At 40.2% G+C, this 19,543-nt stretch overlaps 2 protein-coding genes across 7 annotated transcripts in view; one reads left to right on the top strand and one right to left on the bottom strand.

Moving 5' to 3' along the window:
• Window positions 1-3,185: 3,185 nt before the first annotated feature.
• On the bottom strand, window positions 3,186-7,419 carry LOC308097285 (DNA-(apurinic or apyrimidinic site) endonuclease 2-like). Its single transcript, XM_080444993.1, has 7 exons — window positions 7,188-7,419; window positions 6,475-6,558; window positions 5,880-6,060; window positions 5,546-5,689; window positions 5,386-5,455; window positions 4,578-4,980; window positions 3,186-4,207 (listed from the first exon to the last, which is right to left on the bottom strand). The coding sequence occupies exons 1-7, from the start codon at window positions 7,300-7,302 to the stop codon at window positions 3,504-3,506; spliced, it is 1,701 nt and encodes a 566-aa protein (XP_080301119.1). The 5' UTR covers window positions 7,303-7,419; the 3' UTR covers window positions 3,186-3,503.
• A 2,078-nt stretch (window positions 7,420-9,497) lies between these two features.
• Window positions 9,498-19,543, top strand: part of LOC308097270 (protein bicaudal D homolog 2) — a 33,083-nt gene continuing 23,037 nt past the window's right edge. For 3 of the 6 annotated variants that reach the window (XM_080444957.1, XM_080444952.1, XM_080444956.1), the window contains exons 1-2: window positions 9,498-9,666; window positions 12,361-12,729. In XM_080444957.1, coding sequence (XP_080301083.1) covers window positions 12,457-12,729 — 273 coding nt within the window. In that variant the 5' untranslated portion in view covers window positions 9,498-9,666; window positions 12,361-12,456. Of the gene's footprint in view, window positions 9,671-12,360; window positions 12,730-19,543 lie in introns of all 6 variants that reach the window. The other 3 variants (XM_080444954.1, XM_080444955.1, XM_080444953.1) reach the window with 3 other exon arrangements.

Genomic DNA, 19,543 nt, shown 5'->3' on the forward strand with positions numbered 1-19,543 from the left:
TTCCAATAGCGAAAAATAAACTGTTGCTCGTTTTGCTGGGGACCCCGTGGGAACCCCCCCCTCAAGGACCACAAGGGTCCCCAGAGACCACTTTGAGAACCACTTAGAGCACTGGTAGTGCTAGATGCTTGTGAAAGTAACGTTTATGCCCTGCTGGGCTGGAAGTCCCTGTCCCATGTTAATTAGCTTATAGGAGATCAGTTCTTTTTAAAGGTGGCTTGTCGTTGTCGCATGTGATTCTGCTGCATTTAGCATGCTAACGCGTTATCATGTGCCTCCACGCTAATCAGGCACGTCTGGCAAAGAACAAGCTCTATTAACCACAGCATTCTGTCAATTAAGAAAATCCTAAAACTTTGTCCACACAGTGCCTTGATGCACCGGTGTCCCCCAGGGGTCTATGCTAGGTCACCTACTTTTTTCCCTCTTCGCTGAAAATAGCCGATCTACAAGCTCACGATCGACCATTTTTGCAGAATGTTCGCCCCCCAGAATAGTGACCCTAAAGTTTCATGTGGTAAACTCATATAATAAAGTACCCTATGAGGACTTATAATAGTGTAGTAAGTATATAGTAATAGTGTTTCATAATGCTAAATATTAGGGCACAGGATACATTTTATACACTGAAAGAAATACTGTAAATTATGTTCAACTAATCATTTCATAAAAACTGGATTAGTTTTAGTTGGTTTGAACTGCTGCCTGTAACCCACAAATAATGCAAACATGTTGGCTAAAAATAACCCAGGATAAAAACACAACAAAAGTCTTTTTTTCCATTGTGGTCCACAGAACTGACTTGACTGGCTAGAAAGGCCAACAATCTGTTTTGTCGATAAAGTTTAACTAAAAGATAGGGGTTGTCTGCGCACACACCCAAGCAACACCCACATTTTCTTTATCTCATCAGAACACAAACTCTTGTGTGGGATTTCATTCACACTTTCAGGCTCTGCTGTTTTGGGAGGAAAAACTGAAATGTGACATTTTAGAAAACCGCTTCAATGAACTTGTAGATCTGCTATTTTTGCACAACACTGCTGTACGTACGATGAAGTATATAATTATTAATCAGACTAATTGATTTAGATAATCATAAAAGATGTAAATACATTTTGTGTCAATCCGTCGTTTTAAAACAATGCTTTTCGATTATTCTGAAAAAGTAGAAAATAATCTGTATAGCTGGCTCTACTATGCTGTTAAAAAGTGTGCCAATGATCACATGTCTGAAATCATTCTTCAGTACATTTTCATCGGTGTTCAGACAACCTGGAATGTTATTCTCAATTTCCTTCCATATAAAATAAAAGGTTTAACACCACAAGAAAAAACACAATACTGAATGTAATAGCAGTGAACTTACTGACCTCATGACATTGTATTCAAACAAAGTGGTCATCTTCTTGGCTTTTGCTATAATTACACATCTTCATTTCACAAAATGGACACGTTTGGAAATGAAAACATGGGAACTGTAACCGAAATTACTCATAAAACAAAGTTATGACAAGGATGTCCTCCTTAGGGATGTAAATAGAGATATTTACTGTAAGACTAAGAATATATTCCATGGACTATATTATTAGTCGTACAGTAAATATCAGTAGCCCCGTTTTGATGTTTAACTGTCAAACACACACATGAATGGACGAGATTGTCTCATGGTCCACATGATGAAACTAGACAGGAAGATATTTGTGGTACTCACGTCTTGAGACAGAGATGTCTTCAGTACACAGAAGTGACCAGGGTACACAGTGTGTCTAAACTGCACTACCAAAACCTTTTTTATTTAGAGGGTCATGTAACTGTGGTGAAAGAAGTAGAGAAACTAGAATGAAGAAATGAAGCCTGGGATTGAGGAAGGGGAGTGGGGGGGGGGGTATTTGCGCGGGGTTTAGAAATATATCCTGTCATGTCACAATCTTAAGCCACTCCCTTTCCCCCAAGAGGCAGAGAAGGCCCGAGTGTGGAGCTGCTCTGTTAGTTAGTTTATGAAAGAATCTTATTGTAAATATAGAGTCAGAATGTTTCCACGTGAGGCACTACTAGAGCAGGATACCCTGGAGTTAAAATGTCTACAGACCATAAATAGACCCAGGGTTGGATCAGTTGTTGGAGGGAGGGGGGTGAGGAGGGATTATCCACGCCTCTGCTTTTGATGCCCCCCGTGGTCATTCATTTTTATGGCTGGTGGGGATATGTTTTATCCCTGGCTTGGGGTCAGACTGAATTAAATACATGCATTTCCTTTTGGGAAAATGTAGCCTCTCTGACAATTTACTTTTGAGAATATCACAATTGGAATGATTTAATTAAACAAATTATGTTATCGTTTTGCTACCCCTGGCACCCCTATTTTGGGCAGATTTTCTAAATGTTTCAATTTTGTTTCAACATTTTATTTCAAAATTTGTTTTTGTTTTTGCGTTTTACAAATCAAACTATCCATAGAACTTACAATGCACTGTAAGCCTGGAATAAACAAGGTCTAATACATGTATTACAGTCTGTCTCTCGAGTCTCCTGGCATCCTGAACTCTTCCTACTGTGCCGTTTATATTGTACGGTAGTAACAAAGTGGGTCATTTCCACCACACTGGTCTGTTGGATGTGGGTTATTTGGGGTTACTTTCTGTCATCATCTCTATACCCTCTATACTACTGCCATCTGGTGGACACTCGTCATATACAGTTTACAGTTATATCATTAATCATTAATAAAAGCTCAAATATATCATTAATCATTAATAAAAGCTCAAACAACAATGATAAACAGGCTATTATAAAAGGCAATCATAAAGTGATTTTAACAGGAACCTAGGCTACTACAAGACTTCTTAACTCTTTCAATGCCATGCTTATTTATGGAATTTTGGTTCTGAGTGCCACAACCAAAATTAATTGTAAAAAAAAAAGTGCTTAGGAGCCGAGATAAAAAGACGTATTGTGGCACACGGGGCGTCAGGCCTCATGACGTATTTGACGTATTGTGGCACTGAAAGAGTTTTAACATACGTCATACAGTAATTAATTGAGATTATATATGTATCAAAGCCAAATCTTGAGGCCTTATAATATTTTTGGAAATGTTTTGCACAACTTGAACAGTAATGCTGACTTCCATTCACTAAAGGAGTTTAACTCAGACTTAATCGTTTGCACCCTGTTGGTAATTTGCACATTGCTCTATATGTCATGTAAATTATTATTGTAATACATTTCTTGTGACACCTTTACCAAAACCAATAAGAGCGCTTCTGAGTTCTTAAGCAGTCTGTTTAAATTACTATCGAGGTCATTATTTTCATCATAATCATCAACTTCTGGTCATATTTCTTTACTTTGTGCAATGATAATAAGTAAAACTTTAGGTCAAAACATTATATTCTTTATTCTGAGGCTAAAAACACATTATATAAATGTTAAGAAAATGTAAATGAGGTTTAGCTGGGAGTTTTCCCAAAGTCCATGAAACATGTAGGTAGAAAACATGATCATTTCCCCTTGTCGACCCACGCGAAAAAGTTACAGCGAGCCTCGGGATTAGAGGCGTGGCCCTGAGGACGGGCGCACACAAAGAATTGCCTGCCCCTGTTAGGCCCCTCCTTCTTTACAGTGTGGAGGACGCAGGGTTCCCCATGAACCTTACAGGGGAGCGGCTGGGGGGGTCCGTGAAGCACCGACTTCCAAAACGTCAACGACGTCCCCTTCTTGGGACCGGCGGCGGTGGACACAGAGGTCAAACTCTCTGCATTTTTCTTGTTTTTTCCGTCACTCTCCTTATCTGTGGTGCTGTCGGGTGACAAATCCGTGTCATCGCGGGCAGGCTCGGAGAGGTCGACGTCCTCGTCCGCGATTGAGGGGACGTTTGGTTTAGCGTGCGCTGTTGGGAAGTGCTGTGACGGGGTCACTCGATCGGCGACGGCCGCGTTGGTGGGCTTGGGTTTAAAGAAGGCCAGCAGGCTGCCCTGTGGCTTTGAGGGAGGTTTCGCCGTTTTGCTTTTCTTCCCCTTCGTGGCGGCAGACTCCACCGTTAACGTCCTTTTCTTTCCGTTAGAGCTCCCCGCTGCTCCGAGCGGTTTCACGTTCTCTCTCCTCTCCTCCGTCTCTTGTGATCCAGGTAGCGGTTGAATGGCCTCGGTTTTAGCTGCTTGTTGGTCCACCTTCACCAGGAAGCGGGAGAGCTTCTGTTGCTTTCCTGCACACCAGGGATGGAAATAAGAACCAAAATAGTTAAGAGAATCGGAAACAAACTCAGAGAATTGACATCGTATGTAGGGGTGCAACAATTAATCAAAGGAATTGATTGAATTCATTGATTATAATACAATTACATTCATTTTAATAAAATAATTGATTTCCAAGAATAGCAGATCTACAAGCTCACAATGTGTCGCGATGCGATCTTCTACAACATAATGGTCAAAACATTAGTAATCGGTGGTCTAGGACTCTCCAGAGTCGGGATCGGTATAGGACCCAAAAATCTGTCATTGGTCGGGCTCTAAATCAGACCAATAGCTCAATCAGTAATGGCATTGGAAAATCATATCAATTCCCAACCCTACCTGCAAACTCTGGCAGGTGTCGAGTGCAGAGTGGAGGGGTCTTAGAGCTGGGCAGAAGCGTGCAGCTGAGCTCCCCCCAGACAGGACAATGGTCTGAGCCCTCCATCTCCGGCATGATGTCTGCCGTCACAAACTGCTCCGTGGCCAGCGAGCAGTCGGCGAAAATGTAGTCGATGCGAGTTCCGTAGTTGGTCTGCCGCGCTCCAGTGAGCGTGTTCCAGCATGTGAACGCGTGGGAGCGAGTCGGATGGAAATGACGAAAGGTGTCCACAAATTTCCCACCGTGGCCCCAATCTGATGAAGTCTCCCCCGACTCTTCATCCTCCTCACTTATGTTTTGTTGACAGTCGTCATGTAAAAAGCCACTCAGCCACTTTCTCCCAGGGTTCTCCTCAAAATCACCCTGGGTTATGGCACAAAGAAAGTGGGCAAAAGTATGATTATAAATCAGAATCAACATATGTGTCACATGTAAAACAGTGGGTGAAATTATTCTATGTGCAAGCTCTCAAAAGAAAGAATAGAGAAGAAATTAACAAAGAACAAGTCAAATTACAGGAAGACAGTCAAATAAAATACACAATTCCAAGATTCCTGTTTTAAAATAGCATTGGATAAATACAGAAGGCAGAACTGATTCTTGTAGAGGTGGGAAATATATCAGATAGAAGCTCTGTCTGTGTCTGTGTGTGTGTGTGTGTGTGTGTGTGTGTGTGTGTGTGACCCTTTGTCATTTTCTGTCTTGACACATAAAAAGTAGAAGGAAATATCCTCATACTGTATAAGAATACCCTAATTCTTCACTTACATTGTCACTGGGGTCACAGTGGTCTATCGGTCGGTGAGATGTGTTCACGTCTCCTAAAACAATCACATGGCTGAAACAAAGAAACAAAATATTGAAATACGACTCTTTTACTATTACTATCTCCAGCTCAAATGTCAGTTCAGTTCTGGTAGAATCTCACCTTCCAGACTTCAGTAAAGCTTCAGCACGACACTGAAGCAACTTGTAGAAACGCAATTTGAACTGTTTTCGCTCTGGCTTTTCGGGGTCGGCTCGTGGACAGTACACATTAACTACAGTAAGAGTTTGCGTTTGGTTTTGACACCTGTGGAAGAAACAAAAAGGGACACGCTTTAAGATAAATGCTCTCTAAATCAGGGCTCCACAAATCTTTTCAGTTCAACAGCATCCTAATTCTATCTTTAAAGTAGACCGTTTTCCTTGCACATGGTTTTGTGCTGAGTAATAACAGCTGTCTTACATGGTTTGGTGCTGAGTAATAACAGCTGTCTTACATGGTTTTGTGCTGAGTAATGACGGCTCGTCCTTCGTTGTCCAAGAGCAGCAGCTCCTCGGTGGAGAACTCGTGATGGTCACCATAGCAACCGACAGAACCTTCGTGGTTGGTCAACAAGCCGGTGAGGCCCTCTTCAGCAGCGAAGGGCGTGGCGCCGTCCCTGCAGTAAGTAGCTACACCTGTGTGTGTGTGTGTGTGTGAGATGGGAAAGGACAAGTGTCCACTGTGACTGAACTAGATACATGACAGGGTTACAATGTTATGTTACAATGTAGTACAATAATTCTAATAATAATAAACTTTATTTATATAGCACCTTTCTTGATGTTACAAAGTGCATGTACAGATAAAAAGAAATGCATTAAAATAAATCAGATCTCATCATATCTTATTAATGTCAACTGTTAATAGCAGTAAGGCAGCTATCATCTTGAATTTGGCAATTTTGATAGTCTTATCATAACGCTTTAAACACTGCAATATAACATTTAAGGTTGTGACTCTGTTCAAGGTAATAACATGTCATCATGGCATACCCTATGTTAGGCTATAGGCCTAGTAGTGTTACTATTATATATGTTACTGTTAGGAACCTGAATAGCCGCTGCGTCCACGACTGAAGCTGAAATAGGAGCTGTATCCATCAACAATGGCACATCTCTCATCCAGTAGGTCTCCTGTTGTGTGTGACAGGACATTTACAGTTCATATAGGCCTAGTTAAACACACTTTAAACAGAATTAAACATTGATATTGCTGTTTCTAGAGTTCATGTTAGGCACGTTTAAAACAGTTAACAGGAAGAGTGGGCAGTGGGCACCTCAATGTAAAATTAGCTATTTCCCAAATGTTAAAAAGTAAAATATTTGGAAAATGATCTTCAGTGTATGTAAAGTATACATGATTAGAACATGTTTGAACATTCGCCAATTGAGGTCGAATATATCTATAATTGTTACAAATGGCTACAAAACCTGTCTATCCAATCATTTTGGGCATAAACAAGAAGTTGAAGGATACATTTAGGTCTGATAATGATGTACCGTGTATGTTCACATCATGTATACTTTACATTACTTAAGACCATTTTTCAAATATATATATATATCTTTTTTACATTTTGGACAAAATAGCCAGCTTTATTAGTAGTTTCAAGGTGCCCACTCTTCCTTGGTGCCCACTCTTCTTGTATCATTTAAAACAGTATAACACATCTATGTGTTGTTGTTGTTGTTGTTATTGGAGCTCAAGTTTATACACTTTCTAAACAGAATGAAACATGATTCAATGTTTTGCTGTCACTCACTTGTCACCTTGGTCTCTTGTAAACAGACAATGTCTGCATCCAGTGAATCCAGAGCTCTTTTAATTCCCCCTTTAAACGTCCTGATGCCGTTTATGTTCCAGGTGACGACCTTCATTGTGCACCTTAATTATCAATGCAATCGCTTTATTAATGCAATTACTTATTATTGCATTGACTGCAGGAGTTAATTTAAAAAGCTCTGCAGAAGCAAAACGCAACGTGCCAGCACGGAAGTAAAACGGAAGTTGTTTAGGATTCAAGCGGAAGTCTGTCATAATATCATCCTCAGCTGTTTTGCTATTTCACTCATTCGTTTGTAAATCCTGGATTGTTTTCATGCGTCTGATCTTATATGTGGAAACCAGTGGTGGAAAAAGTACTCATATTTTTTACTTAAGTAAAAGTGTCAATACTGCAATGTAGAAATACAAGTAAAAGTCCAGTACTTGAGTAAAAGTACAAAGTATTGGTATCAAAATGTACTTAAAGTACCAAAAATAGTTTTCAAATGTATAAAATGTATACAAAATCTTTTGAAAATAGCAGATCTTGTGAGCTTAGATCGGCTATTTTCAAATGGCCGAAATGTGGTTAATGTATGTTTTGTAATAATAATCTATAAAGTAACTAGTAGTTTTCAAATAATTGTAGTGGAGTAAAAGTATAATATTTGCCTCTCTGAGATGTAGTGGAGAGGTAAAAGCACAGAAAATTGGAAATACTCCAGTAAAGTAAAAATACCTCAAAATTGTACTTAAAGGGATACTCCACTTTCAAATAAAATAAACATTTAAAAAATATATTAAAAATAAATGAAAAAAGTAATGGAAAAATCAGGGCCCCCTCACGCATTAGAGTGTCCTACTAATGTGTGAGGGGGCCGTGATTTTTCCATAACTTCTTTCATTTTTTTTAAATATTTTTTTTAATGTTTATTTTATTTGAAAGTGAAATATCCCTTTAAGTACAGTACTTGAGTACATAATTAATTACTTAACGTATTACTTAATTACTTTACATCAGTGATATGACACTGAAAACAAACAAATAGAATAGTCAATTCGAGTAGACTAGATGGTTTTCTGATGAGCTTGCACAGTCTGGCCGCTAGAGGGAGTAGTGTCCATGCCGCTTTCGGCGCGCTTTTGACCAGTGGCTTAGTGATGGGCATTTCGTCTCTGTTCTGGGAGGTGGATTCTTTGACTCAGCTGTGTCGACTCAAAATGTGTGGGATATTTAACCCTTGATTGATAATTGTACAGTGTACACATACCACAGTGTACAAGTACAACAATATTTTATTTAATATGAAAAAATTATAGGCAACATCATCACCAAAAAAAACTTAAACCACGGCAATGCACCCATGCAAACAGCTGTTCTATTCTTGCATGACTGCCTCAATTTCTTCAGGCCTACACTAGGCCTGTAGGCCATGATGCATCCACACATAACTGAGACCACTCAGAAAGAATATTGTATAGTCAACAATTAACTTATAAGCAGCACAAGATTTAACAGAATGACAGTGAGTGACCTATTTTCATTGCTTTTAACTGATTTTCCACAGATTTAATATGAACCTTCTCAGCCATTTATGAGCAACATTTAGACGTAGATATTTTGGCCCCACGTCCATTAGTTGTTCATTTCCAATGCAACACAAGTATTATGATAAGAGTACAGCAGGTATTATGAACAATAACAAAAACGTAATAATATTATTATGAACTTGTGCGAAGCAGTGGCCAGTGACTAAGGAAGGACACAAGAAGTGGCCCGTATCTTCACAAGCGCAATTTCTCACTTTAAAACAGTATGTTCACTTATCTCCCGATCCAAACCATTATCAAACTTGGGCTTTGTATGTATCAGATTAATACAGGGGAAAGAGCTTTCTATGGGTATAATAATAGGTGGAGATAGGAATGTTTGCTCTGCCTCTATTTTGGTCGCCGTGGTAGTGTGTATACCTGTTTTGTCTCTTTTTTACTCATTGGGCCCATAATATACCAAATGAACACCATGTTGTATTGAAGAAGACCTTAAACTGATTGAGAACATAATTAACTCATTCAATTTTACTGAGGTAGGGACCGTAGGGTAGAGGTAGTACATCAAGTAGCCTCGATCTCCAGGCTTTATACATCAAGTGACTGAAGTAGGGTCATTTATTTCCACACTTTTTTATTTTGCAAACGCCCCCTGCTGGACATGAGACAGATTTCATGATTAAGTCACTTCCGCATTTACCCCCCACCCCCTTGGAATGAATGCAAAGCGCCAGCTCGTTGTTGAACTGCACATCACCACCACCATCACGGACTGACTGGCTCTCATCAGGGGAAAGAGAGAGAAACGAGAGAAGCGGGGAGGAGGGAGGTAACAGAAAGAGACGGGATCATTTCTCTGCGTAACATTACCGGACCATACCGGCCCCGCTGCTGCTTGCTGTCACCGCAAACATCATCACATCCTGGTGAGTGAGTAGCTTACATTTGGACTAAATAATAATAACGTTTAGTTCGTATTTTTAAAAAAATGGTATCCGGGCGGTGCGGTAGGTAGGCAACGTCTCTGGGTAAAGTAACGTTACAGGGGGGAGGGAGTAGATAAGTAGAAATAAGGAAATGTAACGTTATTGAATTAAGTGTGAGACCGCGAGCTAAGCTAATGTTAGCTTTCATAACGTTTAAGCGTACCGGTGTGGGGGTGTTTTGTGCTATAACGTTGTGTGTCGGGACAGAACGGGCCGAACTGAACGCCCCATCTATCATGTGTTGTCCGGTTAATGCCATAGTAATGCTAGCAATGCTGCTGCTGCTGCTGCTGTGTGTTGGATATGGAGCCCCGCGTCGCTCCGGCGAGCGGCCCCTCCCTCCGGCTAAATGACAGCCGGAAAATAGCAGATCCACAAGCACACAACGCGTTGCGTCCGCAACGCGTTGTGTGCTTGTAGATCTGCTATTTTTGGCGTGCGATGAAGTAATGAATCCGGGGCGTCCCAGCAGTGCTGGTTAATCAAGCGTACCCTATCTATGCCCGGGTTATATTATAGCCCGTAGTGCGGCGGTGTCGCCTGCTGCCCCATAAAAGAACGGATATACCGTTAGATTTTTTTGTTTTTTTGTTTCCATTTAAATAATTCACTTAACTGGGTAATTCAGGTGGTAAAAGTGGTCATTTATTTTTTTAAACGTTGTTGGTTTAGAATTGCATCATTCGAGTCATTCAATGATGCTGATTTGTATTGTGACATTTATAATTATTCTATTTTTATTTTATTTTTTTGTGATTTTATAATGTATTGATCCTCCACCTTTTAGCAGCAGTTCACTGACAGTTTAATGTTAACCAAAGGGGGGATATAGAGGCTAACACAGCTAATTAGCTCACTACAGGCTAGCTGCCAGCTATCATCATGGATGATATGGACACACTAATGGTGTTTAATGGTTACAGGCAGCATTAATCGAGCTCAGAGTTAACCGCTGAACCCCCATATGGGTAGGAGTCCCTCAGGGCTCAATACTAGTGTATTTTGTGTTGTTGCAAGCCAGTGGCCTGGGGGGAGAAAAAGCCTTAAATTGTAGGTTGTGGTATCAAATGTCCTGGCAGTTAAAAATGTAGTGTTTTTAAGTCCCTAAATTCAGGCTCACAGTCGCAATACATAGTCTCGATGCACCAAATCTTTTCGCTGAAAACAGCTGATCTACAAGCTCACATAAGCTCATATATATTGTGTGTTCATCACCTATTTTCATCAAATGTTCACCATGCCCAGATCAGGATTTAGTTTATTAGAAAAGTAATAACAATAAGTTATAACCAAATCGGGGATTTGACACAATAAACTCCTGGACTTATTTCCGTTGTGGTCCTCTTACACAAAACAAATACATGTCGCAACAAGAATGACAGTCGTCGTGTACAATAAATAAACCTTTTTATTTTTTTATATTTATGTGTACTTTGTTGTCTATGTCATGTCTGTAAAACTATCGTTGTAACTTGTAAATGTTCCTTTTGTACACACAGGACGCCATTGAAAAAGAGACCCTGGTCTCAATGGCTTCCCTGAAATAAAGGTTTCGATCAATCAATCAATCAATAAAACAAATATTTCAAGACAAGAAACGTTAGAATGCTAGGGTTCATGTGTTTCATAGCGCCCACTGCTCCTAATAGTTAGGATGGGTAGAGAGATGCAGAAGACAGATTTCACTCTGTGCAGCCAAGTGTACAGCGACAAATACCCTGAAACAAGTTAGAACTAAACAAACATCTAAGCATTTTTGGAAATGTACACCTATAATGACATGCCCAAAACAGGGACGCCAGTGTTGTTGATGTGGTTAAAAAACAAAGTCTAGTCTTGTATGGGCTGGTCTTGGTGCTTAACCCATTAAAACCGGGGAAAGCATCTGTGTCATTTTAGATTTTAACCACTTAAACCATTATTTTATTCTGCATAATCGTTTCCATGTTGAAAAATGTTCACATTTCTAATTTAACCCCCCCCCCCCCCCCAGAAATAGCAGATCTACAAGCTTACACTGTCACAAAGTGACGCGGTGTAAGCTTGTAGATGTAAGCTTGTAGATCAGCTATTTTTACAATGTATACAATTATTAAATATGTCAATAATGTATTTGTATATATTTAAGTTATTTGTCATATCTGCCCTGTGCGTTTTTTTTATTACGAAGCCTAGCAGGCAAACATTCACATGTTCCAATGTTCAATGCCAAAAACACAATTAAATCGTTAATCGCAATTATTTGTATGACAATTAATTTGTAATCGTGACAACCATATTCAAAAATAGCAGATCTCATAGCTATGAGCTTGTAGATTTTGAAAAATTGTGCAAATCTGTGCAAATCTTTGAATATATATATATATGTTTTTTAAAGAGGACATTTTTAACTCAAGTCTTCGCTTCTGGGAGTCCCTGGAACAAAATATTTTAAGATGTGGGTCCGCGGCCAAATACTTATCATTTTGGGGGTCCTCGACATGAAAGAGTTTGAGCTCCACTGATATAGCAACATAAGGTTTTCAGAAAACTGCTCGGATTTAGATTTAGAAGACACTTTTAGAATCGGCCTCAGGTCTTTAATGGGTTCAACTAGATTATATTTCATAACACTGAGCTTTGTGTTTCGCACAGCGCAGCGTGATGCAGTGTGAGGATTAAAAACAAAAAGGAGGCAGGCGTCACCGTGGAGCTTTTGTGCTGGACTACGACAGAGGCCAGACGTCGAGGATGCTGGAGGCCGAGGCAGACCCCGCGGGCACCGAGGAGGAGGAGGAGGCTGAGGAGGAGGAGGAGGGGGACGACGCTCTGATGGGGAGCGGGGACCTGAAGACCGAGGTGTTGCGGCTGACCCTGGAGCTCCAGGAGGCCACGGAGGAGAAGCTCCAAGCCGCCCGCTACGGCCTGGTGGTGCTGGAAGAGAGCGCCGCCCTCAAGACCAAACATAGCCAGCTGGAGGAGGAACACGAGACCCTCAGACATGAGCTCCAACAGATCAAAGAGGTAGGATACCCCCCCCCTCCCCCACTTTTCATTCCAAGGAAGGAAACTAGGAATTCTAGTTTGGTATTGCATTAGGCCATGGGCCCCTACAACTCAAAGTGTACAAATGGAACCAAATGGACCCGTAAGGGTCCATTTAGTTCATAGTCCCAACTATCAATCAATTAGTAGGGGACCCACTGGAATCCCCCCAAGGACCCACTTTGATAACCACTGCTATAGATAACTCACACAGGGATGTCTGATCATCAGCAGTATTCATATTGAATCCAATTTTCTCTTTTTACAATTAGATTTGTCCTGTTAAGACACTTGTTGTGTTTGTTTACACAATTTATAATACCACACAGTATTACTATCTTTACCATTTCTGCTCTTGTTTTACGGCATGGTGCCTTACAGACCAGTTTGACTGTACAGTACTGTACTGTATTGTACAGTACTGTACTGTATTGAATGGATGTTACCCAAATTTCTGTGTGTCTGTCCTCGGTCCCCCCCCCCCCCCCCCCCACACACATGGCATGACACAGAAGGGGTCAACTGTTCCCTGTATGGAGTTGCACAGGAAGCCACACCATTATTAGACCCAAGGACGGATTAGCCAGTGTGGCTGGGGCCCAGGGGCCCTAGGGGCCCTTGACTCTCAGGGGCCCTTGAGGGGAACTGGGCTGAGAGGCCATCAACAATTTACTAAAATGAAATGTATAGGTTAATCATATATCAAGTGCCTCCTCAATATTTACAGCAGTGGTTATTATTATTACTGGCAAATACATGCACATACTGTACTTTCATCATTTTTATTGAAGGATTGTCACAGCTCACAGGATAAGGATAAACAGTGATAAAAAGAAACCCTTCTAGTTTTCTGAAAGAAAGCAAACAAACGCACAAGACAAACACAAACCCTCGCACCCAACCCTCTCCCAAAAGAAGTACATGAAAAGGTACAATGAAGAGGGAAAAAAGGGGGAAAAAAAGACAAAAATTGAAAAACTAAAACACCAGCCAAAAGAGTATCAGAGTAGATGACATGACAGCATAATATGTGATACGCTTGTTGGTCCAATATATTGTACATAAAGAAAAGGCACAGAGAATGCTTAACGAGGTGGTGCCATGGTTTTGCACTTTTTCGGTTTTTCATGTGTCTGAGGTTGATGGAACTTCATTAAGCCCCCTGGTGGTGTTTTTATGGTGTTTTATGTCTTCTCTGACTATTTTGAGTTTCTAGCTGGAGGCTGAAACCTTGAGGGTCAAACGTGCCAATAGAGAAACAGCGCTTTAGTGACATAGTAAAAACATACCCTCCCCCTCATTATCATAACACAACAGGTGTGGGCATGATGAGGAGGACGGACTAGGACAGGTGGGTGGTGCTAAGGTGGTGCTCCTAGTATAACCATAATACCTGATGATTATGTTTTAGTGGGGGGGAAATCACTGAAAACACGGCACCCCGTCTTTAACCCACACTGTTCTCAAGCACTTGAGGGGCCACCTCGAGCACGGGCTCCGTCCACAGGAGACCGACACCTATCCAACAGAGGCTGCCATATTTTCAGGAAGACGTGATCTTTATTGTTGATTGCATACCGACTTCTCTCCATGTGTAGCACATTGATTGCCCAAGCACATACTGTACTTTAGGTTACAGAATGTAAATCCTGTATGATAAAATGTCTGCTTTCTTGACCCACACATGCCTTAAAACCCGAGCAGTGTGTTTGCGTGCTGTGCCCACACGTTCTGCCCGTTGTGGGTAGCGCGCAGGGGGGGAGGCGGAGGCCTTAAAAGATGACTGCACAGGCCAGGGGTTAATCCGTCTTGTTATAAATAATTAGCTTGTTTCTCTTCACGTCAAACAGTTGGTCTTGTAAATCATGTGGTTTGTATGAACCAAACATGATTTTTCTAGAACAGAAGTAACTGTAGCGATAGTGATGATGTTTATGAGTGATATAAAGAGGTTTTTATTATATGATCTATGGTTGTGTAATACATATTAATCTAGCATGAATATGTGTCAGTCTCTCACTGTCTGTATATCATTGACTACTCTGTCTATCTACGTATAGCTTTGCTTGTAGATGTGGGGGGGGGGGGGGGGGGTTTAACAAGAGACAACGTTTTGTACTAGTGGAGTATAAATCACACGTTAAGTAACAGCCGATCTACACTAGAGAATTTTCGCACACACGCGCATATACGCACACACACTTTTAGATCCAGTCCTATTTTAAAGCCTGCATATGCGGGACTTGCGTATCCGTGCGCCTGGTGTAGCCGGTATCATTGATATCAATTGGATCTAAACACGTGCCACTCATACGCTCGCTTTGAAAAGTCATGCAAAGGGGCTGCTTTTGGACCATAATGCTGGGACTAGTATTTTGCAAGTATCTTGTGTGTGGAGTGGGCAATGATAGGTAATTGGTTATGACAGTAGTGTGTATACAATTCATCTTCATATTCATTTTCATCTTTCATCTTCTAGCATCAGGATTACACAAACAAAATAGATGAAAGAAAACTGTCCAGATTGCATTCTAAAACCAGTGATTTTAATTGCCGTCATTGAATGCCCACAGCATGGTGAAACAATGAGCTGAATTCTTTTACCATGTGTGGTTCTTCCAGTAGACAGAAATTCTTATTCAGTGGCTTTACAGAGGCTCTGATTCAGCGAGGTTTTATGATTTCAGATAAACGGTTCTGATTTCGGTCTCGAGTTTCTTATGAATCTTGACTCGTGACCCTTACTTAACCACCAGTTAATTCGTAAACGTGTTAAGGAGTCAGTGAGATGAGTCAGGTCTGGGTTTGAAATGTCATACGTTAATGAATCCAGTGTTTTGTGTTCAGCAGCAGTCAAACAGGCTCACACAAGTCTATTAGTCAGCAGTACGTCCAGTGTTTCAGGCCCGCTGAAATACATTTCCGTTTGACTAAACTGTTGTTCCCACTGAGTGCAAACACAGCGTTGGTGGATAAAATATTACTGGGCAAAAAACACGAAGACTGGAGATAGACTAAATACTTTTTTTTATTTGGGCCATTAGGTTTTTGAGAAATCTCATCTAATCCCTTGGTTAGATAGTACATTAGGTTTTTGAGAAATCTCATCTAATCCCTTGGTTAGATAGTAGATTAGGTAGACAAAGGTAGAACTTTATTGATTTGGAAATTCAGTTTCATCTTCACTAGGCTGATGGTCATGAGTGCACCGTAGGAGACCAGTTTGGGGTTAAGTGTCTTCATGGATTAAAGTTTGCAGTCGCCACGACTGATTTCAGTCATTTGGATTCCATAGAAGCCAGCATGTCTTCTATGGAAGCATGTTGCGCAGCAAAAACAGCCCATCTACAAGCTCTCAATGCGTAGTGCATAGGGCATTCACAGAATAGTCGAATATTCGAATATCAAACCGACTATTCGACTATCAAACCACTATTCGACTATTCGAAAAAAAAAAAAAGATATTTTAAGATATAGATATTTTTTTTTTAGTGGCTTTTCTAGAGCAGACATGCAGCTGTGAGCTCTGGTGTGACGTCAACTCGCATTCCTTGAGTCGAGTCATCAATGCAATTGAAAAAAAATAAATAAATACAAAAACTTTTTAATTTTTTTTTAAATTTTTTATAATCAAATCGAATATTCGAATACTTTTGGGTCGAATAATTCGAATACCATAAATCACTATTCGTTAATGCCCACTAGTGCATTGAGAGCCTGGGGTGAACCGCTGACCTTCTGATCGCTCTACCCATCAGCTACAGCCGCCCAGACGGGGGCCGTATAATGATCATTATTGTTGAAGGAAATTGGCACTGAATTTTAGTTTTGAAACATGATCTAGTACTCTAAATGGTATACGGGTCACTGAAGCTGTGGGTGGAATATAATTTCCTTGGGATGGGGGGGGGGAGTAGCCTGTATTCTTCTGGTCTAATAGGTCTATCATACCTCGTCAGCATTTTTGGCTCAATTTAGATGTGACACAGTGTGTAGATGGACAGGAAATTAAACTGGGAAAGTTGTGATTATGTGATAGACACATTAGCCAGCCATACGTCAACGGATCACAAATACATGATCGCACGAATCCATTGATTTTCAACAAATTCGACCTCATAGATCACGTCACAGATTATGACAGTTTTTTCTCGGCACAGACTTGTTCATGATGATGGACATCTACTGATTAGACTTTACTAGACCTTAATAACAGTATTAGTATCGTAAAAAAAAGGAATCACATTCCTTTAATGTCTTGTCTTTAAACAAATTGAAAATCAGTATAGTTAAACTTCCATTTTTCATGTAGGCTTATAAAACATTGCTCATCAAGACATATGCCAACATGTCCATCAGCATTAGTCGGGTCTTAAAGCAAAGGTAGCACAATATTTAATGTCTTGTAGCAGCAGGTATTATTAAACTGATTGATCAGGGAATTATCACATCAGATCCTAATCTATCATGTGAACAGATATGAGGTAAAACGAAACAAGAAAACAACAACAATTTACTACGTCCCTAGTTTGGGACTCTGGGCTCGTCGTTAGGCAAACATTTGCCGAAAATAGCCGAACCACAATCAGCTAATTTTAGCATATAGGGGAAAAAAGAGGTTTAGACCCCTGGGGGACCTTGGTCTATGAAGTATATAGGGTTTAAGTGGTTTAGAGTCCTGCTTATGTGGAAATACGCATTGAGTTATGAACAGATGCCAGAATTGGAGTGAAATTGGCAGATTCCAACGTTATAAAACCAAATGCTGAGCAAAGCTGTTTACGTTTAGAAGAGAATTAGTGGTAAAAGACTTTCAGCTATTTCACTTAATCTACCAGGAAGCTCATTTCTTGCCGGTTCAGCAGCCTGCCGAGTCCCAAGCACACACAGATATATATATAACAAAGCACAGAGCAGTTACATGTGTAGTAAATCGGCGTAATTAATTATATAACCGCAATATGGTGTTCAGCTGAGTGCATTTAATGTCCTGTTCATTTCACTGAGCTCCTTATATGGTTCTATTTGTAGCAGTAGTTACTGATGCATGTTGATAATAACGTCAGCGTTGCGGAAATATTGAAGACAGCGAATAAGTGCATATTACACAGTAAATCATCAGTGTTAATTTAACTACAAGAGTCTACAAATGGATCTTTTACCTGGTCCATTTGCTTCCGGGTAAATAAACACTCAGGATTTGACAGTGTAGTATATCTAGGTTATTGTTGTTTTTTTTGCAGTGTGCTAACAACAACTGGCCGCCTGACTGCATACATACACACTCTGTCTCAGCCAAATCTAATTTATACAAACTCAATTTGTGTGAATTTTATTTGACGTTTGCTATTAAATAGCAAACAACGAACGTCAAATAAAACTGGAGAGAAAATGTTTATTTGAGTTTGTGAATTGTGAATGGGAAGTTGGGGAATTGTGAATGGGAAGTTAGGCTTTCTCATTATTAATTACAATGGGAGTGGAGTCTGATTGGTTGGTTGGGAAGGCAAGTTTATTCGTATAGCACATTTCAGCAACTACATTAAACATTAAGAGTGCAAAAGAAACCCATATTAAAATGCATTAGAATAAAATAAAAAATAAGAATAGGTTAAAATAACACAGGAAAATAAAATGAGTTCTCTGGGAGTTTGTTCCAGATACTTGATGCTGAGACCTGAAGCCAATTCTACATGTCTCCTAAATCGCAAAAGTATTCTGAAAAACGTATGTTTCTATATCAGTGGTGCTCAATCTTTTCATGTCAAGGACCCCCAAAATTATATATTAGACCCCCATCAAAATATTTGGTTCCAGGGACCCCCAGAAGCAAAGATTTGAGTTAAAAATGTTCGCTTTAAAAATATATATATTCAAAGATTTGCACACATTTTCAAGATTTTTCAAAAATAGCAGTGCCGCGCTACGAGCTTGTATATCTGCTATTTTTGAATAGCCCAAAGTGTAAAATAATGCTTTTTAGCTCAAATCTAAAAATGACACAGTTCCAGGTCTTAATGGGTTAAAAAGTGAACACTGCTTGATTCTGGGGACAGAAAGCAGACCTGTTCCAGATGACCTGTAATGACCTTAAATGTTGTTCAATTCCAAGGAATTCTGTTCCACAAATGTAAGGCCGACTTGACTGATCGATTGGTTGGTTGATTTAGATCCATTATGGAACTTTGTCCGTGTCATATTGTGGCATCAGATCAAATTATGCAACAAGACATGTACAATAATCACATACATCACATGACTTCACAACAGAGCACAAACTGATGGCATCAAATAACGATGTGGTTTCCCTCTGTGGATCTCTGACGTCATACTGATGACACCAGTCTTGTCCAGAAATGGAGCTATGGTGGATCTGAGATAATGGTTTCACAAAATGTGAAAAATATTCACGCACATAAAATAATATTCACAAAATCTGACAAATATACACACACACAAATATTCACATCATGTGAAAAATATTCAGGGATTTACTTCCTTGGCCTGCTGGCAGAGCCAGTGTGCACAAAATAATTGGTGCTGATCGGTCTAGTAGATTAAGCACAGAAAGACAGACAGACCTTTTTCTAGGCGACTTGTGTCCCATGAGCCATGACGTAACAACAAGAGCAGCAAGAATGCTGGTTAATCAGGTTCCAGCTCATACTTGTCAAGGTCAAATCCTGTATACGTATGATCCTTTACTGTACAGTGTATATCGTTGTTGTCGGGCAGAAACCTTGTATCTTCAACTTTTGTTTTTCCACAAAGGCAGCGAATAGATCTGCAATTT

This window comes from Gymnoscopelus braueri (assembly GCF_963280865.1).
Source record: "Gymnoscopelus braueri genome assembly, chromosome: 12".
Classification (NCBI taxonomy): Eukaryota; Metazoa; Chordata; class Actinopteri; order Myctophiformes; family Myctophidae; genus Gymnoscopelus; species Gymnoscopelus braueri.